At 55.5% G+C, this 23043-nt stretch overlaps 2 protein-coding genes across 2 annotated transcripts; one reads left to right on the plus strand and one right to left on the minus strand.

Moving 5' to 3' along the window:
- Positions 1 to 924: 924 nt before the first annotated feature.
- On the minus strand, positions 925 to 8498 carry NCLIV_019260 (hypothetical protein; the record flags this gene model as incomplete). The annotated part of the gene is made up of 9 exons (XM_003882120.1): positions 925 to 1012; positions 1336 to 1391; positions 2068 to 2233; positions 4829 to 5059; positions 5477 to 5607; positions 5989 to 6048; positions 6702 to 6831; positions 7352 to 7509; positions 8487 to 8498. 9 exons carry the CDS (start codon positions 8496 to 8498, stop codon positions 925 to 927), a joined length of 1032 nt encoding a protein of 343 aa, XP_003882169.1.
- A 1430-nt stretch (positions 8499 to 9928) lies between these two features.
- Positions 9929 to 20577, plus strand: NCLIV_019270 (conserved hypothetical protein; the record flags this gene model as incomplete). The annotated part of the gene is made up of 3 exons (XM_003882121.1): positions 9929 to 9964; positions 11321 to 16438; positions 18484 to 20577. 3 exons carry the CDS (start codon positions 9929 to 9931, stop codon positions 20575 to 20577), a joined length of 7248 nt encoding a protein of 2415 aa, XP_003882170.1.
- Between the last annotated feature and the right edge of the window lie 2466 nt (positions 20578 to 23043).

Here is a 23043-nt window from a genome sequence, read left to right on the forward strand (position 1 = left end):
GGCGTCTCTGCAAGAGGCACAAACCGCTCGGCGTCAAACGATGTCTGACAGGATACACGGGAACCGCACCTGGAGGAGGTTCTGCCTTGTGAGAACTTGGGGAGTCCAGGGGAGCGATCGAGGCAAACGGCGGTTTCGCTACTCGTAGGCTGCCGACACTTTACTGTGCGCAAACAGCGCGGCGGTAAAGGGTAGGGCGCAGAACTAACATGGGGGGACCAGCCGCGCTCGGGCCTCGCTCCACTTGGGTAGCAGAGACTTGGTTTTGTGGCATCCAACGTCCAGGGTATCCATCAAATTTCGCGTTTTTTTTTGGTTCCGGAAAGGGAGTACCCATTCTCTCTGTAGTGAACTGGTGTATGGACGAACGCGATGCAGATATAACGGAGCTGGTCTGGAAACCTCCCCTGGTCGTACCGCCGGCGAAGTCAGACGTCTGTTTCATCCACGCAAACGTGTCTCGGGTGGCGTCCAGCAAGTCTCCTTTGCTCGGCTCTCCCTCTGGTTCGCTACTCTCACGGCGGCGCCAGTTCACGGGAGTCGCTCTGCCGGAGCCGGCGAGAGGAGCTCGTTTCGGCTGAAAAATCTCCGGCGATGCGTCGTCAGGAGATGCAACGTTGTGCACTCCCGGCAAGGGCGTCCCTGCAGAATCCTTCTGAATGACGCCCCGGTCAATGTGGTGTGCTCGGGGACTGAGATGAAAGTAACTGCAGAAAGTCAGCCTCTGAGCAGCAGGCAAGCGAACAGGTACCGACAAGGCGCGGCGCTTACCCTCGAGTAATGACGCCCGGGATCGTTCCCGCAGAATTGTGACGAACATCCTCGAGGAAGCGCCTTTCGTAGCCACTTTCCACAGTTTCCTGCACTTCATCAAATCCTCCAGCGGACAATGCACGCCGTGGATAACTGTCGAGTGCCGCGATGTCATCTCGCAATCCAAGTGTGTTCGGGGTGTACCTTCAACACTTCCTTCACCATCCAGTCCAGGTTTGCGAGGCGCCGCTCCTCCTCCCTGTAGGAAGGATCCACATCAGTGGGGAGTGAAAAAAAAACCTGAGTGAGTCTGCTGGAGTCGAAGGGGCTATTGTCTGAGCAGGGGCGTTCCTCTCGTTTTCGGAGGAGGTTTGATCTTCGCTGGCAACGTGCAAGACTGTGGCAGGAATACACTCATACCGCGGTTTCGTTGAAGAACGCGGTTCTGTAGGTTCAGTCCCGGCGTTCCGTTCATCCCATTACTCGATGAGGGAAAACCGCGTAAGAATGGATGCAACGACCGTGCTGAAAGCGTTTCAACAGAGCGAAACAACTCTGACCATCGTCTCTTCTACGGCATACCTCTGTGTTTTCTTGGTGATGCCGTCAGCGAATTCGGTCAGCATCTCGAGTTTCTCCTGGCGCACCAAAAAGTCGAAGGATGATCACTGAAGCAGCCGGGGATCTGGTGAACGTGCGTGGGGACTGGCTCTGAAGCAGGTCAACTGAGGGATGAACTCCTCATAAAATACATCCGCAAAAGTGATCTGTCGTTCTCTATGCTCGCCACAAACGTCGGCTGTGTTGGGTTCGGACCAGACGCAGCTCATATCGCGAATACGAAAGAATCTGGTATGGAATTATCCGGGTGTGAAAGTTCCATCAAGCCGAAAAGCGCCCGCCGTACCTCGACAGCCGTGAATTTTTCTTCTATCAGTTCCAAGCAGTACTCGATGTATCTGCACACCAGGGAAACAGTTGTATTTGGGACTATGTGCACATGTGAGACGAGTAAAAAGTGTGCACAAACCACATCAGTCTGCTGCCGCTGGTTTTACTCGTTAGATGCTCTACGCAGAAACGTGTATACGGCACAGTTCAGTCAAGTGCCGGTTCCAGGCTGCATCCGCTACGGTATTCCCTATTCGAGTACCATCTGAGTTCACGAATTGCGTACAATCCCAACTAGACAGTTCGTTTATAATAGGCAACTGTCAAGATGTCACGTAGATCCGCAAGACACTTAGAAAAGAGCCGTTCAGGGGAACGCACATGCTGCTCACGTTCCTGTCAGTTCGGAAGACGGCGTCTTACCGAGGGTAGCAACAAAACGTCGCGTTTGCAGGACTCGTCTGCAAATTCACAGTGCCGCAGCCAATACGCATCGCAGTCCAAGTTCAGATCGTCACCCATATGGCCTACAGAAACAATGTCGGAGGAAGGGCCAAAAGGCAACAGCAGCAGAGGCGTGGCAGCTCTTCTGGAAAACACGCGAGAGGCGCACCGTCGAAATGTGTTGAAGGGGAGGGAAGAAAGACAGATATTGACCGTGGTGAAGCAAATGTCCGATCTGGTGATCGCCGCTTGCTTCCCATTGAGGGTTCAGGTGCGCTACGCGAAAACCGAGGGCATCGCACGCTTGGCAGTCCTTGACTCCGCGAGGTAAGCCGCAGCGGTCGCAGAGCTGCAAAAGAAGTTTGCAAATGTGAGAATATGGACGCCCATCCGCATTTCAGTTGACCTCGTTGCTTCTTACCCTCCCGACCTGGTTTTTCTGGGCACCGTGCGACCCCGTAATAAGCAGGAAAATCTGCGCTGCGTGATGCTCTCGGGCCAAAACAGCACAAGCTGCAGTCCTTTGGTACCACAAAAGAAAGCGAGTTTCCCTCGATTGTGCAAAGGCCTGTCCGATAGTGCTGACCGGTGAGGGACCGCTGCGTTGGAGACAGCGCACTATGCCGAGGAAGTCAGCTGGATTTCTGTTGTGACGAGATTTGAAAGACAGAAGTGTAGTGTGCGGACGGGGGAACTCGTCTTCATCCGCTTACCGACAATATGTTGCCGCTGGCTGCAGGTCGTTTGAACGTGTTTTTTCCGGCGTAACAGAACAGAGGGACGGAACCGAAACGAGGGTTACACTCCGTCGTGGTAGCCGACACTTCCAAAGGGAGCGGGTCTAACATGCTGCTCGGCAGACTTCCTCTCCAGGCTGCACTAGCTCTTCACCGAGCAAGGTCTGTGTGAAGGAACAGCTGATTGATACGTGGCCGGTTGCACGGACGCAGGTTGCTGGAACTCTGTCGAACATCATGAGAGTATGCTTGAGTTACCTCTGTCTCCGTCTTTTCGCCTACACAGACCGTACAGAGACATACATCCGCGCGCCCGTTTGACGAGCGCTCTTCCACAGGCGTCCGGCATTGGAACTGGAACTACTCCACGTGTGCTCTGTGTCGATGAGCCGTTTCCGCAGGGAGTATTGGTGGGTCTGCATGTTCGCTGAGGTGTACCAGTGCATCTGCGTTTGCTTCGCATGTGGAAGCAAAACAATTGCTGAATGCCTTCCCTGTGGTCCACTCTGTGCTTCTGGAAATTGCACTGACGAGACTCACATCGTCGCCAGTGCGTCGCTTAACTCGGCCAACCTGTATGAAGCATCAAACGCCAAGGAGGACGGGTAAGCGAGGCTGTGTCTGAAGGTCATGGCAGCGGATCTAGTTCAGTCTGCGATCTGCGCAATGTTAACTCAGTTCTTCGTGGATGTACCTTCGGCCATCTGACGAACTTGTACCACTCTGGTGACGTTTTGCGTGGGTATCACAATGCTGATAGCGGCTGGATACGAAGGTCGCTGTCTGAATCAACGTCAACACCTCGGCTGTACGTTTTTCCGATGCCTCACCGCTGCAAGATGCCTTGCCTCCTTCGTGGGGGGTGAACAGGCCTCATCAGTGCTAATGGCGCCTCTTGATGATCTGCTCTCTCAGCCCTGGAAGCTGTAACTGCAAACAACAGCATTTTGGAATGCTAAGGCGGCCGGCTCCGATGAACAGTACACGCTGGCAGTGAATGTGTGCATCAGCGTTCTCAAACCGACAGTGCAGAATTATCGAGCAGCGGAATCTCGATCTGACTGGAGAAATGAACTAACGCGGCAGTCGCTTTTTCTTGCCGCTCTTTCGGGGCTCGGTGGGTTCTTTGCACAGCGTCATCGGTCCCTAACGAAGCGAGTTCAGTCAGGTGACAACGCTGAACCCCCCGTGTCACCCATTCATAAGAATCAGGGCGGAAGCGCATCATCAACCCCAGTCAATCTGTGCCGCCGAACCCGACCCTATTGCGGGGTGCACGAGTATCAGCAATCTGTTTCCAGCTCGGTGATGGACGACCGTAAAGGATAGGAGATGCCACCGCTTTGAACTCTATCTTAAGCAAGAGACACGGTACATCCAAGACGATATCCACTCCATCGCGTCTTCCGGCGTCAGCAACAGTTCCTCGTGGCTTCGCTCGGAGCAACTGACCTGCTCCTGGTGGTACGGAGGACTTCTTGGCGGCGGCGGGTTTCTTTGGAAGAAGACAAAACTTGTTCGGAGCAGTGGGGGGTGCGGCTTTGCTCTCTCCTTTTGTTGTTGGCTCGGCAGATGCAAATGAATCGTCCGAGTTGCTGTCTCGGTTGATCCGGATACACGGGTGGTGACGCATCCCGGCGTTGGCTCCAAAAGGATATTCCTGTTGTGCACTCTCTTCTATCGGGTCTAAGCTGCCTTCCTCGCGAGCCCCAAGGCGCTTGCCGATAGAAGACGTTTCGTCAGCGTGAGCGCGAGAATCTTCCCTGCTCCATCGGTACGTTTTACTCCATATGTTTGAGGGACTTCGGCGTGCGCCTTGTTCGTTCGACACCGGACTCCATTGTTTGCCGACTGGCGAACTCGAGTCAGCAGAGTGAGGCCAAAGAAGGGATCCAGGGGGTACGATTGTCTGCTCTGTTCTGATAGGTTCTGTGCCTGTGCGGATTGCCCGCTGGCCGAAAGCGCTGCTAGAGCTCTGTCGATTCACTTTGGATGCAGAATACCTCCCACGGGTATCTCCCCGTTTTTGAGGGCCCTCCTGGTTGTCTCGCTCGGGTCCAGGAATTCTTGGGGTTTTCGGGAACGTCAGAGGATCCGGGGGAGCACTGCATTCGGTCAACAGCCGCTTTGCGGTTGGATCACTGAGCCCGAGCAAATCCCACATGATCTTGCAAACTGTAGTGTTTCTCACTACGGCAGGCGACATTCTCTCGGTCAAATAGTTCACTTCAGAGCTGCGAACAGCGCAGAGAAAACGTATCACTGGGACTTCACTTGCAACAGGGAGCGACCGCCATTTGGAGGAAGGTGGAAAAGGCACACGCTGTGGTTTCAGAAGGCGGAGAATTGTTCCTGCGTCAGCGACGCTTTATAATTTGCAGTAAGCACAGCACCAAACGATTGCTTCGCTCCTATGACTCCCCCCTTCTTTCTGTGTTCTGTTGCCGTGCTGAAAAATGGTATCCGTGAGGCGAGTTCGTTGTATCGTCCTTCGCCTGCACTCTTCCTAGAGAGTCGCACTCCCTTAATCAACAGGCATCCTGGTCTAGCGTCCACATCAGATCTGCCCGAGCAACCGCCTTGCATTGACTGAACTACAGTTGGCTCATCGCATATCTTTGTCAACTAAACCTTGTTTTCCTTGTACTAACCGTATGCACTCAACATCTCGGAACAAGGCTCCTTGCAGGCGCTCAAGATGCTCGACTCGTGCACGGAGGGCTTTCACTTCGTGTTCGTCTCCCTTAGCTCTCAACCCCCAGTTCACTGCCTCAGCGTCCGCCTGGGGTCACGAGGGGGCAAACGAATCTAGAAGGAAAACGCCAGATGTCTGTCGAACGAGGTCTTCCAGGTGCTTCTGAGGGTCTGTGGCTGTGTCACCAGCAAACCACTGCTCCAAGGGTAGCTAGGCAACATGTCCGTAACTCGTACTCAATGAGGACGCGTGTGCGAACGGACGGGGCCATCTTTCTCCAGAATGTTTCTCGTCGGGCATATGTGCGCCAGTTCGTTGTCGCGGCGACTCTCAGAGCTCAGTGTGAACGGCTTCTGTTATCTGCTTTTGTAGGAAGCCGTCGACACCAGCAGGCAGACGTACTGTGCTGGTCTCCCGAACTGAGGAACAAGACATGCCGCTGGAGCGCACTGGAGATGTACGCCGTACCTTCTTATCTAGTTCCTGCAGAACGAATTGTTTGTGACCAATGAAGACCTTCTCGGCGGCCTGTTTGAGCACATAATGCGTTGAACGCTCAGAGCCTACACACGCGTACTTCGTGACGGCTCATCATCAACTCGTTTCGGCTACAGAGAGAGCCTAAATGGTTATGGCGCTTGCCGGTCTCGATCAGTGTGCACATGGCTCTGTCTGATAGGAACTGGTTCTCTTCACTTTGTCGTGGACGCGTTTGCTGTCAACCTACCTGCACGCACCGAGCTCAAGTCGTAAAATCTTGTCCACATATTTTCCTTGGAGGCTTCATGTGCACATTAACTCTTAGCAGGTACCATTCTCCGGCGGCCCGCGTCCTAAACAGATCAACATGGTGTCAGAAACCTGGGCGTCGTGCAGGCGGAAGGAGAGATCCACGGTAAGAACGCGGTCGCTGAATTTTATGCTGATTCTGTATGGATCAATCCTGCAGTGGTGCGGTTATCTGACACATACGTGCATGACCATGCGCCTTGACAGACAAGCTTTGAGGTCGATCGGGAATTTTGCCCTAGTCCATTGATGCTGTCGCTCGAACCCCCAGGAGATCCTTTGCTGGCAGTGGGCATACAATTTATTCTGAGGTCTTTATTGGCTGCTCCTGCGCTATGGCAAGAGCAAACACCGGCATTAAGCGGTGGCCCCTGAGAATTTATTGGTTATACCGTTTCGAGAAAGACTCGCATTTCGTCGATTCGGCGCAAACCATTTTGGAAATCGCTCCACGAAACTTTCCCGTTCACCACATTCGAAAGGCGTTTCACTTCGTCCACCGGAGCGAAGGCAAGCGAATCTCTGCAAAACACAACGCATATTTATAGCCTAGAGCTACACAGCCCTTCTTTGAAAAAACGCTAGCATCGAATTAGGGATATGACAAACACCGAACGAGTCTGCCTCGTCACGTCATGCGATTTCTTTCGAGGATAGTAGACAGCACACAAGTGCGATCTGTCAAGGGCCAAGTCGTGAATGCCGCCTTTCTCCGAAAGCAGAGCGCTATCAGGGGAAAGGATGACACTAAGAGTCGTGAGGTGGGTTAGTACAGAAGTCCTTCTCTCCGCTTTCCAACACTTCCAAAACAGGTACGTCGATGGTCAGCCGGAGAAACGACCAGAGGAGGTGTGATGTCTCGGATCAGCCCATGGCTTATTTCGTCCATTTGAATCGACGTTGTCGGATGCTGGAGTTGCACTCATCTCATTTCGTTTTCCCCATTGACCACGAATGGCATAAGCGAGAAGATGTCCCTTATCATGCCACGGACCCAACAGTCACATGACGGTAAGTAGTGTCCATTTCCGTGCTACGTCACCTTGCTTCTCTTTCCTCTAAGATCTTGTTCAGCATTTCACGGATATCAGGAGGAAGCGATCCTGCTCCAATTCCCTGGGATCGATCTGTGGATGCCTCGACGGTCTTCGTATCCAGCTTCTCGTGGACTGCTTTCAAGTCCGCGTGCAAACCCTCTATCTGCACACAGCAGCACCAACAGTGAAGCTTTTCCTCGTCAGACCGTGCCCAAAAGCCATGTCAAAGTTGAAACACTGTATGCTGCCCCCAGGAAAGACAAACCGCTGGAAAAGCCACAACAGACTCGGACTGGACAACTCCAGTGTTAGTTTTCTATAGTAACTTCATGCAGCGGCATGCCGTCTTCCGATTGGCTCTGTCTGCTTCTACTACATTGCATTTGAAAGGCCGATCACCTTTTGCTCAAGTTCCTCCATTCTCGAACGTCTGTCCTCGCCATTCGGAACACCCATGATGCCGGATACAAAGCAAAGACGAGGCGCGCAGTGAGTTCCGTCGACTGCCCCTGCAGTGGAGCGTATCGCGGCTGCCGTAACCTGCTCTATGCGAAGCGTTTTTCGCTATCCAGAGATAACGTGGATGAGGGAAAACAGGGAGTGCTTGGCAGATTCATGCTTTTTCTATAATCACGAAAAGACCTTTTTTGTTGTTTCTCCAGCTAAAATCGTTGGAGGAGGTCTCTACCGTCGGCCACATGAAAGCTCCCATACAAAAGCGTGCACACCCCAGCTGCAGCCCTGGAAAGCAAGGGGGTTCGGGGCTCCAGCCCATCCACTCGATAATTGCCCACAGCAGTGACTTGGTAATGTGCTGCAATGATTTGTTCCGAAATGAAGATCGGTACGATGCAGGGTGAAGTAACAACCTCAAAAATAACAAACCGCTGCCTCCCGTGTACTCTTTTGGTCTACAGACCAGCACCATGCATGAAGGCACAATCGAAGCCTCGAACTCCCTCACGATTTGGAAAACGATGCCAAGCTTGTTTTTGACGCTGGTATCGTATGTTAGTACTTTCTCGCTACACCTGTGGAGTGTTGAGAAATCTCCCGGCTCTAACTACGCTATTTGTGGCATGTGGATCTCACAGCCGTTCTCCGAAACGAGCTTTTCCTCTATAACTACGCGTGACGTACGTAAACCTCCATTTGCTCGAGTCGTTCCCTAAAACGAGCATGTAATTTGATATTCCATTCATGTTGCCAATTGACAAAGTGCGAAGAATGCTAATTCTCCGGGGCCCCACGTGGATTTTCCGAACGTCTTTAGTTTGAAAAACACGTAAGAGACGTACAACGTTCTGTCAGGAAGGTTGTCAAGAATTAGCGCCCCCATCCGCGCAAATAACAACGCAAATCGCAATCCCTCATAAAACCTTCACATTGCGCTACAAAGACGGCACGAACGCCTTCGCGTCACACGGCTATTTCTCCAGTATTGGGGCGGGGGGGGGGGGGGCGGGGGGGAGGGGGAGCACTGTCGTGGAATGTTATTTTTCATGACAACAGAGAAGCAGATTTGTCTTTTACGACAGGGAGTCCAGTCCTAGGTCTTCCATTTCTGTATGGCTTTCTCTTCAGTGTGCCGCTCGAAGTCGCTTTTCTGTCCGGCGGACTCGCGACAGCTGAAGGCTTTCCTCGGAGCAGAGGCGCTCGTATTCTCCAGCACGAAAAAAAATGGTCTGCTCACAGACGAGATGGGTCCTGATAAAACGTCTATCCGTTAAGAAACTGAGTGAAGCCGTCGCGGCTTCACACGTGGATAATTCAACAGGTAGGCACAGTAAACATACAAATTGGCTATATATATGTATATATATGTATCATGTCTCTTGATGATACGTGCAAAACCGGGAATTGACAGGCAAATCTACACGTGTAGGGCTAACAAGGGCGGACGTCTACTTTCCGGAGATGAGAAGGCACGTTGTCACAGTGAATTTGCGCGCGTAGGGCAGCCCGTAAAGTGTTGTGTCCACAAGTCGCGGTTAAGACAAGCTTCTTGATTTCCAGCGTTCTGCTCCATACTAGCATCTTCCCCCGGTATTTCGGTGCGAGGTGTCTGCAGAAAAAAGTGTATACGCAGCCATGCTATACATAGTACAGCTGCATCCGCAAAGAGATTTTCGAAGAATCAGTTACTGGTGTCACTGCGTAGAAACGCGTGACATTTTGCCATCTTCTTGCAGGTTACACTTGGCTAACGACACGTGCCGGCAGCTGCCCGTACTACATGGCGGCAAGAACTGCCCCCGCAACACACTTGCTGGGAGCTTTTTGCTTGTAGCGAAAAACGCGAGAGGCCGCGTGAGTTGTACAAAATGTTGAGGAATTGCCGACGCATCAGAGGAGCAGGGCATTCGCTGGGATGGCCGTCGCCGGACACACCAGTAGAAAAACCTTCGGTTCCAGAGTCGCCGTAACCGAAAGCTGGCAAAAATTAGGACAGACTGGCTAGATAGTTTCCGAGAGACAAAACACATCAAGACGGCGGCTGTGCTATCTCGAGTGACGAGCTACCGATATTCAGAATCCCCCGGGCGTTGCGATGTCGCCCATTCCGAGGGAGAACCCACAAAATGACACCTGTGGATGTGCCTGTGGCGCAAGCTGCTGTAGGTCCGCCAGAAAGTGGTTCATGAGAAAGTACTCGTCCAGAAATGCAGTTCAATCGGAGAGGAAGGTAGCCATCTGCCTTTCCGTCTCTTTCTTGTGTCGCTGCCGGAGGTCAACAGACGAGACCGAGTCGTTTCGCGGTGTCTTTGATCAACGCCCTTGGAGGTGGTCGGCGCTCCAGAACAAATAACAAATCACCCCTTCAGAATAAAAGCGTCCAAGGCAACCACTGATGCAAGTGAACAAAGGCAAGTGTGCTCGAAAACCTTTCTGAAGGAGATCGTTTTCGTCTGAGATGCAGCCCCCTGCGTGCATCTAGCCGCCCCCCTGACCCGCCACAACCCATTTCCCCCACCTTTTGTGAGCTTGTCTTGTCTTCGCAACAGCTTTTTATCGCTGTGCTTTACCCTTCTGCGGCACAAATTGACACCCTGCCGTTGTCCTGCTCATCTTCCTGGAACTCTCGCTTTTTGAAAGGCGCCCCGCAAACAAATGTTTACAGTTTTCTTGCCATTTTCCCACGTCACCCGTCGTGCTGGCTGGTTGGTGCGTGATTCCGGCGTTGCGTCCTCAGCCTAAGCTTGCATGCGACACTAGGAAAACATTCCACAGATTGCCCGTTTCTCTTCTCATGGTCGAACTCACGCTATTTAGGGCAGGCACATACTTCACTCTCTTGGCAGTTCGTGTGCTCAACCTGGTTCTGCAATTCGGCGAGGAACTGTCCGGGCTTTCCTTGCATCTGGCCCCGCGACAGACAGCCTTTGTTTGCTGACATGAAACCGAGAATGAGTGCCTCGTGGTATTTCTACTCTTTCCAAACAAGCAACCGGAGCTATTCTGGCGAATCCTCGCCCCTAGGCTCCACTGTGTTCTCCGTGATGTCCACATCCTTTGCGGTGCCGCCGGTTTCCGTTCACTCGCCGCTCTGAGCTGCTGCCGGTTTCCGTTCCCTGGGATCACACAAAATTTCTAGCCACGTCGCCATGCACACAACCTCATCGACCTCCGTAGTGGAGGGCGTGCAGAGGCCAGGGGGTGGCCTTTCCTTGCGACTTGTGTCAGAGAGTCTCGGCGGTTCCGCCGGTGGAACGGAAAACCGCGAGTCCAGATCTCTGGCGAACACATGCTTCACTTCGGGTCTAAAACTCGGCAGCTCTTCTGCGAGGCGTTCGTCTTGGACAGTCTCAAGCAGTTTCGCTTCGCCCTCTTCTGTTGACCCATCGCCCAGCTCGTACCTTTCTGCGTCTCCTGCTTGTGCCTCTTCTCGCAGATTTTCTTCTGCGGCCGCACAACCGACGGGAAGGTCCTCTCAGATTTCCACACGCTTGTCTCCCTCGTCTTTGTCTCGGCAGACGCGTCAGCCATCCGCCCCAGATTTGGCGAACCTAGTTTCCACTTTTAAACTTGCAGGTCCTCCGGTCATTCGTGATTCGGGCGAACCTGGAACTGCAGCCTCGTCCGGTCTCCCGCCGCGTTTTTCGTCGCCGACGCGGTGTACAGACACCTCAGCGCACGAGGGTTGGGGAGGCACGCCCTCGATTCAAGCAAACGCTTTCTCGATTTTTCAGCCCTGGGAGGAACTGGTGCAGAAGCCCGAGGACGAGAAGGCTCATTTTTCGTCGTTGGCGCATGCAGCTGCGAGTTTCCCGAAACCGAGTTCCCCCCGCCCAAACGCCCACGAGGCTTCGTCTCACATGATGCCCTTGCCAGCATATAGTGCCTCTCAGAAGTCTCTTGAACGCTGCGATTCCGTCCTCCCGAAAACTGGAAGCGCGCGCTCGACGCTGTCCAGAGTCTCTGCCTTCTTCCCAGAACCCGCCGACGCTGCGGCCGCTTCATCGTGCCCAGCCGCTTCATTAAACCTAGGTCCGAGCCGCCTGCATTCCCCGGCTGCTTCTACTACAGCCCGGAACGACCGATTCGGTGACCTGCTTCCCACGCTCTTCTCGTCCTTTTCGCTAGAGGACGAGGGATCTTTCCCCGCAGATGCTGACTTCTCTGGGGCCTCACACCCTGGCGGTTCCGGCCTCTTCACGTCGGCTTCTTCATCCTGTCACAAGGAAACAGCGGTGACGCTGGCGAGGGGACAGGCGATGTCGCGGCCCGTGTCTGTTTCTGGAGAGCGGAGAGAGACAGCGAAGGAGACTTTATCTCTCCGGGGGGCCCGCGGGGAGGGCGCTGGAAATTTGCTCGCGGAAAGGGGGAGAAATGCGGGGGAAGAAACCGAAATCTGGATGCGAGACGGAGCGACTCTCGCCACGAAACACACACCACGACGAACCGAAGCTGCCGCCGATACGGCTTTCCGAAGCGAGCAAGAACGGAAGACAGAGCCTTCCCCTCTGTTGAGTTTGCACGCGGCCTCGATCTTGGCACCCGTCGGGAGACCCCGGAAGACCGCCGAGGGGGGCGACTCTGACAACAGAAGTTGCGATTCTCTCGATCTGCGAGGCTCGAACTCTCCGCAGCATTCGAATCGATCCCATGCCTCTTGCCCCCATCTTGGCCCTTCTCTTCGTGCGTCTTCGCAACCGTCTCTGTTTCCTCTCCGGTTTCGGTTACCGCCTCTTCCCATTCGTCTCCTCTATCCTTCGTCTCTAGACCAGGAAGCGGAAGAGGAACCCGCCAAGGAGTTTGGCACAACCTCCGCTGAATCTGGATCCGCCTCTATCCCTGTTGCTTCCTCTTCTTCTTCCTCTTCTTCGTCCTCTTCTTCGTCATCATCCTCTTCCTCTTCTTCGTCCTCTTCTTCTTCTTCCTCTTCTTCGTCCTCTTCTTCTTCTTCCTCTTCTTCGTCCTCTTCTTCTTCGTCCTCTTCTTTTTCTTCCTCTTCTTCTTCGTCCTCTTCTTCTTCTTCCTCTTCTTCCTCGTACGAGGCAGAGTGGCGCCGATGGGAGGAGACTCCTTCTCCCGGGGGAGAAAACGGGGGAGCGCGGCTCTCCTCGAGTCCCGACGCGCAGACGTTTCTTGAGGAGAGTTTCCTCGCCACGCGCCGCGCAGAAGATGAAGGAGGAAGCAAAGAAGGGAACAAGGCAAGCTGGGGCGGTCAGGCTTTTCTTTTGAGACTGGAGGACTGGGAAGATCGAGAAGAAGAGGAAAAGAGTCAGACGCAAGAGCTTTTCGGGAAGGACTCTGCACTTGACTCGTGCAGTCGTCTCGAATTGTCTTTGGAAGGCAGAGAGAGAATGCCCTCGTGCCGTGCATGCAACGAAGAGGGAGAAGAGGGAGAGACAGGCCAAAGTTCCGGAGACCTTGGCTGTTCCGGCGTCACGGGGGAGATGGAGAACGGGTTCAACCCTGAACTGCCTGTCTCTTCGTTTCTCGCCAAAGTGATTCCTTCCCGCTCCCCTCTGCCTGCAAGTTCGACGAAAAGGATTCCGGCAACCGCGCGCGTTTCCGAGGACACAGAGACACAAAGCCGAGTCACTCAGAAGACGGAGGAAGGCCTTGTCCGCGTCTCTGCTTCTTTCGCCTCGAAACAGAAAAGCGCCTCCGAGATCCTCTCGTCCTTCTCTTTCGAGACACCCAAAAGGTTCACAAACATGTCGCCGCTGCCTGTCGACGCGCAAACGGCGAGTCCGTTTCCCCAGCGTGCGCGGATTTCTGTTTCCCCGTCTCGGGCGGATTCGCGCCACGCTCGCGCACCGTTCCTCGACGAGGAGGCGAATCAACGGCCTTCGTGGGACCCGGCGATCGAAGAGAGACGCGCTGGGGCATGCGCCGAGACCGAACCTGCCGCCGCCCAGGCGCGCCTCGACTCCACCGTTTCTCGTGCGCGGCCAGAGACGGAACAAGAAAACGTGGCGTCTCCTTTGTGGACGCAAACTCATAGAGAAGCAAAAGAAGGCGTGGAGGGTGGAGGGGGTGGACATGGAGAGCAGAGAGAACCAAAGGTTGTGGCTGCCGCTCCTTCGCAGGAAGAATCAAAGAGAGGAGACCAACTAGTCTCTCTGTCTCTTCCTCACTCGGTTCTGCCTTCCGCTTTTCCTCCGTCTCAGCAGAGTCTCGCTTCTCACCCCACACGTTCCAGTCTTCTGCAGCTGACGCCGGATGCACGTTCTTCTCTTCCTGTCTCTGCTCCGTTTGCCGGCTCGAAAACGCATTCGGCCTCTCCCTTTTCGGCGACCCTCGCGGCAGATCCAGAGGCTCGTTTCTCTTTCGGAGAAGCCAAGAAAAACCCCCATCTTCCTTCCTCTTCTTCGTCTTGCTCCTCTTCCTCTTCTTCTTTCTCTTCTTCTTCTTCGTCCTCTTGTTCGTTTTCTTCTGCTTTTGCTCCTTCTTTCCTTCTAGCTCCTCGTGTCGTTGGTGTTGCGCCACCGTCCACTGTCCCCTCTCCGTCGTCCGCTCGTTGCGCCTCTTCTCTGAAGACGGCGTCGAGACGCCCATCGCTGCCTCCGCTTCTCCCGTCGGTTCAGGCGCGCCGTCTCGTTCCGCCTTCGTCTTTGCCTGCGTCCTCTCTTCCTGCATTTCTGTTTTCCGCTCCCGTGCTGTGCCACACCGTTTCGACTGCTCCGACCGACTCTTATCACTTTGACCACGGCTCGAGTCTGGTTCCCGCGTTTCCGCTTTCCGCCAAACCGGGCTCTCCCGCTGCTTCCTTCGGCGTGTCTGACGACAAGCGCTCGGCCCCCGCCCCGTCGCTTTCTGGAATGCATGCACCAGATGCGCCGGCGATTTCCAGCGAGGCGGGGCCGAGCGGCGGCTTCGAGCGAGAGAACTCAGCAGGGGCGCCGGGAGATCCGCAACCCGACAGCTTGGCGAGCCTCCCACTGCGTTTGCTCGCCGAAGACATTTGGGCTGTTGTGACGCAGAAACAGGAGCGCTGTGAAGGCGCGAAGCAGGCGTTACCGACAGAACTAGAGACCGGGAATGCGCCGCAAGCGGCAGAGGGGACGAGCAAGGGAATCGAGAGATCCCCTCCCACGGGAGAGAAAGCGGCTTTTGATTACGAGGCTCTACGCCAGCACGTCCGCAAACTCCCCGAGCGTCTTCCCTTTCCGTCTTCATCTTCCTCTTCTTCCTCGTCTTGTGAAGCTTCCAGGACGGTGGAGCCGAGCACAGGTTCTTTGTCTCTGCTTTCTGTCGCGGGTTTGCCGAAGAGAGAGAGAGAGGAGGGGAAGAGCGACACGAAGGAGCATCCGCCTGCGTTTGCGCTTCCGGCGCTGGGGTCTTCCTGCCTCGCTGTGAGCGCCCTGCGGTCGTCTTTAGCACGGCGAGAGAGCGCGTCGCTGTGGGGGGATTTGGCGACCGCGGAACTGCCGCAGAGAAGAACGTCTGGGAGCGAAGCGTCCTCGTGTGCATCCGACGCGTCTCACCACACATTCAGAAGCATCGCGGCGAAAGATCAAAAAGCGGAGACTGCAGAGAGGGCGACAAAGCAATTCCAATCGACGCTTGAGACAGGCCGCGTGCTTCTTCACGACGACGGGCTGCATCCCTGGCTGTCTTCTCGTCTGCCGTCGGCTTCGGAGGGGGAAAACAAACGGCTGTCGGCCCTTTCGCTCTCACAAAAGGACCGCACATCTTTCCGCTCGTCAGCGCTCCTGCGAAGATCGTCTCTTTCGCTGCGCCGGCAACACTCGTCTCCATCGCGTCTTCCCGTCCCTTTCACTTCGTTCCCTGCCTCACGGGTTGCCGGAGAGGGACGCGGAGGAGCCGAAGCCAGCGGAGAACGGAGTCCGTCTGCTCTGGACAGCACGCGGGCTGTCGAAGACCGGGCTCCTGTCGCTTCAGCTGCGGCGCTCTGGGCGCGGTTGAACGCGCGAAAACAGACGCCGCTTCCTTCTGCCCGAGCCTCCTCTTTCCCAGGGGAACGACCGGAGACAGAACTTGCGAGAGGACGAGAAAGCGTACGCGGGGAAAACACAGGGAGACGCCGCGGAATCGGCGACCAGTCGCCGACTTTCTCTGCGTCAAAGCCCGATGGCGGCGCGGGAAGTCGAAGCCGGGAACCGAACCACGCCTTTCCAGTGTCTACCTCTCCAGAAAGGGGAAAGGATACATCCGCTTCGCACGTCTCGCCTCTGCCTTCACCTCTGGAGAACGGCCAGAAACCTTTCGCCTTCTCGGATTTGCTGGACAAAGGACGGCGTCGAGAGACACGCGTGCTGCAGACCCATAGCCGGCGAGCTGGCGAGGGCGCGAAAGAAACCGGCCTCGGCACTTTGCGCCTTTTCCCAGACGGCGCGTCGGAAACGCCGAGAAACCGCGGCGGGGGAGATGAGGTTCAGAGAGCCCAGAACGCGACTCTGGATTCCCAGCGCGGCCTTCTGGGGGCTCTGCGCATGCACTCGCCAAATGCAGAGCCGCGGGACACTCCAGGCCCGCCGCGTCGCGCCGCGTCTCCCTCGTTCGCGTCCTTTGCTTTTTGTGCTGCTCTGAGAAACGGACCTTTCCGGTCCGTCCCGTCTGGTCCGTGTCTCCCCTGTCTCCGAGAGCGCGAAGGCCTGCGCGGCTCCGGCGGCTCCGAGGTCGGGGAGGGAGGCGTGTGGAGCCGAAGGCGAGCCGTGCTGTCTCCCGTCGTTCGGAGACGAAGAGACAGGGAGGCGACAGGGAGAGACAGCTCGTGCGGCCCTTCGTGTTCTCTCTCACCGGGCTCAGAAGTCAGCGCCAGTCGAGGAGCCGCCGGCAGGTATCTCCTGGAAGAGCACAGGACTCCCCTGTCTCCGTCGCTTCGCATGCGCAGAAGACCCCACACAGCTCTCCCGTCGACTGCATGCGGCTTCGGGCGCGACTCGGCGAGGGGAAAAACGCGAACGCTCTCGTTGTCTTCCTTTTCCCGAGCCGAGGAACAGCCTTTTCGGGGCGTTTTTCGCCTGCCGATCTCCGAGAAGACAGCAGACGAGGGAAGGCAGAGCCACGCGGCGCGCGATGAGAGACGGCGAAGTCGCGCGCTTGTTTCGAGTCCATGCGGGAACTCCCAGCTTCTCTTGTGTCGGGAGGAGGGTCTGAGACGAGAAGTCCGCCGCGTCTCGCCGGGGGCTCAACTGGCTGCCAGGAGGGAAGGAAGAACGCACGGAGACGGAGAAGGCGTGCACATTCTTTCGCGGTCGACAGACTTCGAGGAGTGTGGAAGCGAGAACTCCCTCTCGCCTCCCTTCTCCCACGACAGACGCCGCGACGGTCGGAAAAGGAAAGAGAAACGACGCAGCTCGGCGGTTTCCCACTGTGACTACCCCCGGGCATGCATGTGCCGACGTTGCTCGCCTCGCTGGCGAAAGGCACGTGCATCCCGAGCGGCGCTGCAATCCAAGAGCAACCCGAGGGAGGGGCCGAGAGAAGAGACACTGTGGTTGGAAGACGAGAGAATCGGAGACAGGGAGCGCGGCCGAAGGGCGAGGGACCGGGAGAACAGAGCCGCGAACGAGCGAGAGAGAAGAGAGGCGAGAGGAGCGAAACTCGAAGTTGAATCAGACAGATACGCCGGCGCACGTGAGCGAAGCAGCCGAGTGACCCGACGGGAAGGCAGAAGAGACGGAAAGGGCCGAGTCAGCAAAGGAGACGGGCGAGAAGGAGCCTGCGGGGGGAAGAGCTGGAGCGCAGGTGAAGGCGCAAGAGCCTGGGAGAGAAGAGACGGAAGAGTTCCCGGGGAAGGGCGAGAAGGAAGATCAAACAAACAAACCTGCGACGATGAGATGCGCGCGAAACACGCCGAGCTCCTGCAAGCTTGTCAGGTGAGTGACGAAGGGAGGTGTGAAGAATGAACTGGAAAAAGGTTTGGCTGCCTGCTTCCAAAGCAGACCAAACGGGGGACCTGATGTGCAGAAGGTCAAAGGGGTTGTGCGAGGTTCCCACACGCTGCGGAGCAGCGCATTCGTCTTTTCTTTTGTTTCGCGGGCGATTGCTCTCCCGTGGTTTTGTCACGACTGCCTGGGATACCTCAGTTGCTGCACACAAAGAGGGGAAGGAGCGGGAGGAACAGACAGGTTGGGAAGAGTGTCCAGGAGGGGAACGGGCGAGGCGGGCGAAGTGACGCGGCTCCGAGGGACACTTCACTCTTTCACTGCATTGAGAAATTCTTGAAAACGAGAAAGACGAGGAAAACCTGAGGCCACGAGCGGACTGTGGACAGACAGGGCACCGAAAGAAGGCTTGATCGAACTGCGTCGTGGAGACTTTTTCCCCCTCTTTGTTTTTCCAAGGCGCCGTTCAGAAGGCGCGCTCTCCGATTCGTGCTTTCGTTCCCTGCCTCTTTCACGGAGTTTGGGCACAGAGTGGTCTTTTTTTGGGGGGCGCCAAAAAAACGCTGCATCGTGTTAAACATGTGAAATGTGTGCGTTTCCGCGTGAAATCTTTCTCGCCTTCCAGCTGCGTGCTTCCCTGTCACGGCGTAGCTTTTTCTCTTTGGGTGTTTGTCGGTTCTCGTGATTTCCATTGACGCATGTCGCGTTAGGACACAGTCTCGTGTGCCCCTGTTGGCAAGGTCTCTTGGCGACACAGGCTTTCCTGTCTCTGCACACTCCTCTTCTCGTCTGAATTCGCACAGTTTTTGCCTTCTCTGTCTCTCTGTTTGCAGAGGCTCGCCGGCGAGCAGCGTGAGTTGGAGGCGAAGATTCAGCAGCTTTCCGCCGACAAGAAGTCGCGAGGCTCCTCGCCAAAGTTGATCGACGTGCACGGAAGGGCCGTGGCGAAAAAGCGCGTTTCTTCTTCCTCAGAGGCTGTCGCTCCTGCAGGCGCTCACCTATTCTCCTTTTTCGAGACGCACCAGGCAGAGAGGGAACGGGAGAGACGCGCTTCTGTCCTGTCTTCAACGCATCGTAAACAGAAGCGGCGGGGACTTCTTCAGCCCCAACACAGTCCGTTTGGTGCTTCCCCGGATGGTCCTGTTGATCCTGGGCGTTCGTCTTCTTTCGCATCTCCCCACTCGCCTCCCCTTCGCCCCTCTAACTCTCTCGAACGTCAATCTTCCCTGGCTGCAGAGCCAAACCGCAGCTCCTTTGTCTTGCCCGCCTCGCCCCCCGGCCGGCTTCCAACGTTCTCTCCTCAGTCGCGTGAAGGCTCCGTCACTGCGTCTTCTCGTCTACCGAGACGCCCTTCGACTACTCTCCCTTCTTCTTCCTCTTCTTCCTCGTCTTTTTCTTCGTTTCGTGTCTCTCACGTTTCTCTCTTGCACAGAGACGCGGCTCTGCATGCTCCTGCGCCGCATCCCGACGCCTCCGTTCGGCTCCAGCGCAATTCCGCGGCCAGCGTCGGGTGTCTCGCCTTTCCCTCGTCGTCACCCTTCCCTTCTCAAGATCCTCGTGCGTCACCGGCTGCGGAGGCTTCTCCGCAAGGCGCTGGCGCGACTCACCAAGCCTCTCGGCGGGTCGCACCTGCCTCGCTTCCTTCTGTCTCCGCGAATCCTCTCTCTTTGCCCTGTTCTTCCGCGCGCTCTCATGCTCTCCCGTATTCTCCGCGGCGGGCTGTATCTTCCGCGGCGGCGGCTTCGTCTGTGACTCAACCCGCAGATTCGATGGAGACGATTCTCCAGAAGATCATGAAACTCAAGGAAGAAACTCAAAACTCGGCACGTGTCTCGTCCGCCGCTGTTGTAGGAGGAAGCGCAGCAGCCGACTGTGTCCCTGACGGAACTGCGGGGCTCTCACAGAGAAGCTTGGGCTGGCGAGAAGACGCGGCAGAGAACGGTCGGCAAGCGCACGTTTGGAAGGCCGCTTCGCCGTTTTCTCGCCTGAGACCGTCGCTGGAAACTGGAAGCGAAGAGTGCAGAAGGTCGCGTGTCCCGTCTTCCTTCGCGGCCACCGGCGCAGAGGAGCGATCGCGACACCGAGACGGGAGACGGGAAGAAGAGAGAGAAATGAACTGCCCGGAGTTCTCCTTCAGTCGCTATCGCGGCAGCGGCGAGCCCAAGGAACGTGGGGGTGAAGTCGAGAAAAAGAGAGGGAACAGGCTCTCGCCAACTTTGCTTGAGTCGCGCAACACGGCGTCTCCGCCGGAGTCTCCGAGGCTGGAGGCGGAGAGAGGGGATCCGCGCGAAAAAGGAAGAGGCGAAGAGCACGCGGAGAGAAGGCTTTATTCGGGTGGCGAGGAGGAAGAGGCGTCCGGCGCCTCAAGCGCTTTCCACCGGCTGTTGGAGGGGTTTTCAAAGAACGGGCGAGACGCGAGGACGCAAGGTTCGCGCAGGGTTCGAAACGAAGCAAAGCAGGGAGGGAAGGAGAGGAACGGAAAGACGTCGACAACGTTTCGGTTCCCTTCTCTGGAAGGCGAGAAGGCCCACGACACCTCGAGGAAAGCCGCGTTTCGCGCTTTCTGGAATCCGACGGTTCCGGATTCGAAGCCTTCGCCGCGTTCCTGGGCGCAGGACGTGGGAGCAACAGAGAAGAAGCTAAGCAGAGAGGAGGAAAAGGCCGATCGGGAGGCCAAGGCGAAGAAAGAAAAGAGCGAACGGACCAGAGACCGACAGGCAGCGTCTCTGCCTTCGGGCTCCCGTCCCCTTTCTTCCTTTCTCGCGCAGCAGAAGCCTGGAGATAAAGGAAGAGTCGGAGACTTCGACCGAGAAAAAGACCGGAACCGAAGCGGCCTCGCCCCGTCCATCGCAGAGGAGTACCTCGCGACTCTCGAGAGACTGCGTTGCAAGTACCGAACGCAGGGCGGGTTTCCAGAAGAAGCTTAAAAAGGAAAAGAGAGGAAGGGAAGGAGAAGAAGGGAAACGAGAAACCTTTAGGGCGGGGGGAAAGGTTAGGCTTGTTGCTGGACGATGCAGGAGAGAGAGAGGAAAGAAGATTCGGCAGCATAGGAGCAGAGACAGCGGTTTCCATGAGAAGGGAGAGAGGACAGTTGAATCGCACAGGATGAGAATGCAAAGGCAGTGAAGAAGAGAGCGAATTCCTTTCCGTGCGTTTCCTTTTCTATGTTTCTCGAGCCCGTTTCCTTTTCTAGCGTGAGAAGACTGCTTCCTTCTTTGTGAGGGCTTCTCTCTTCATCCCGTTCCTGAAGGGATCGAAGTTCTTTTTCCAGTTGCCGCGGCCACGTCGTTTCTGCGGCGCAGATTTCTTTCGCAGTGTTGTAGGCGATGCGTTTCGAGGGCGAGAAAAACGCGAGAAGAGGGGAACAGATCGTGGCAATTCAAGTAGGTGGCCCTGAGTGTATCTTCAGGTGCGGAAGTGCTGAGGAACCAAGACTTGTTTTCCTTTCTCTACCGAAGCTCTTCACTTGCCCGCCACTCAGATCTATGTGCTGCCGGGATAGAGACAGTCTCTCCGCTGCTTGGCCTGAGAAGCCGATTCGCTCTGCTACGCGACATGCATGGTCCGAATTCTTTTTTTGCAGCCGGTCTACCTCGGTCTGGACCGCGAGTAGAGGCACCAGTGTGTTTGAAGCAGAGCGAAACGCACGAGCCAGAACCGGCCGAAGAAGAGAAAACGCGAGGGGAAACGCTCTTATGGACTTGTAAGAGGTCGCCCCTCTTTAACCAAGAGGATAACACACCAGATGCTTTAGTAAGAAGGAGAATCTGCACAGGCGTGGAATCGAATTTGAAGATAGAAGACAGTCTCCACTGTGTGTGGACGTTCTGCTCAATTTGCCGGAGCAGCCAGAGGGATAGAACTACAAAGGCGTGACAGGCGAAGAGTAAAACATGTGCCGATTTGCGCCGTGCTTTCCATTTTGACAAGACCGTCTCTAATATCTGAATGGGTCCGTTTTTCGGCTCAGAGAATCGTGAACGTTTCCTGGGAACAACAGAGGTGAAGTTGCCCCGATGAGACGGGGAACCTTTTCCAGACAAGTTCGCACGGGTGCTCAGTCCAATACTGGACTTGTTCTGCTGAGCGAACACGGGTTGCCGACTTGCTTAGTCGCAATGGAAGACGTGGAGACCTCCGATTTCCTTCTGAGCATCCGAATTCTCGCATGAAGCAAACGTCCATGTTGCTCAAAAAAACGGTTTCATCAGAGGACACACGAGACAGATAGGCATTTGAACCTGAGGAAGCGACTTTTGCTCCGCGGTAGTTGTGATGGAAAGCTCTCGTGTATACCGGAAAAAAGACCCGAATCTTGCAAACAGGAAAGACGCATGCCTCCTCTCCTTGGGACTGCTACAATGGATCCACATAACATCGGAAGGAGGAACGATCGACTGATGTCTGTTCCCAGCGGTGACCGCATTCGAAAAACTCAGCACACCCAAATCCGTTCGATCTCCTCCACGCTCCCGCACGCTGTGCCATGTTAGTCTGAAAGGATAACGCGGGAAAACTCCCCTCTCGGCACAAAGTTGTGTAGCCATTGAAACTGTTGATGCGTATGTGCCGAGAGCCAATCCGACGGCAAAGTATAAGTAGCGAATCTTCCACTTAAGGTGTACGTCGCTGGAGGGATGGTTGTGTCTCTATTGCCTAGGTAGATCACTCCGAGTCCCAACAGAATAACCCACAGAACAGAGACTCGGAAATTCAGATTTCCGCGTTTTTTCTCTGTCCCACGGCTGCCCCGTCGACTCCGTAGCAGTCGAAATGAACCGTTTGGCAGTTCCAACCGTGCAAGATTTTCTCCCGATTTCTTCCTCCGTGGGGCGATCTCGTTCCTAACTCCCTGCGGATTGCAGAGAGAAAGTGGGACAGAGATGCTAAAAAAAAAGTGAATCCTTTCCATTCTACTCATTCGAAACAACTCTATAAACAGAGTCACCTGCCTTTGTACATCTCTTTCTCGGTTTGCATCTGTTTATGTATCTGTGTTTTACAGTTTCAGGTTTCCTTCGTGTCTTGTCGTCTGAGTGCGCTGGTTCTCCTGGTCTCTGGGCTGCGGGCTGTGTCGTCCAGCTGAAGCGCGTGAAGTTCCGTTCTTGCGCACAAACTTCCGAAACAGCCAGTAAAACGGAGGCTTCTCTACTCTCTTTCGTTCGTCTGGCCCCTCCGAACGGGTGGGCCAGACGAACGAAAGAGAACATTCACTCCGTTCAGTAAGGTCTCGACACTGGCAAGGCTCAGAATCGGTGAGCGAGAGACACAGGAGCGGCGGAGGAGTTCTCTCGCGAGGTGGACCGCGCTTCCCGCGACACCATTTTCCCCCCCTTTTCGCTTTATGCTTCTCCACTCAAAAATATCGGGGGCGCGGTCCAGAAAAAACAACT

This window comes from Neospora caninum, chromosome VI, assembly GCF_000208865.1.
Source record: "Neospora caninum Liverpool complete genome, chromosome VI".
NCBI classification, from domain to species: Eukaryota; Apicomplexa; class Conoidasida; order Eucoccidiorida; family Sarcocystidae; genus Neospora; species Neospora caninum.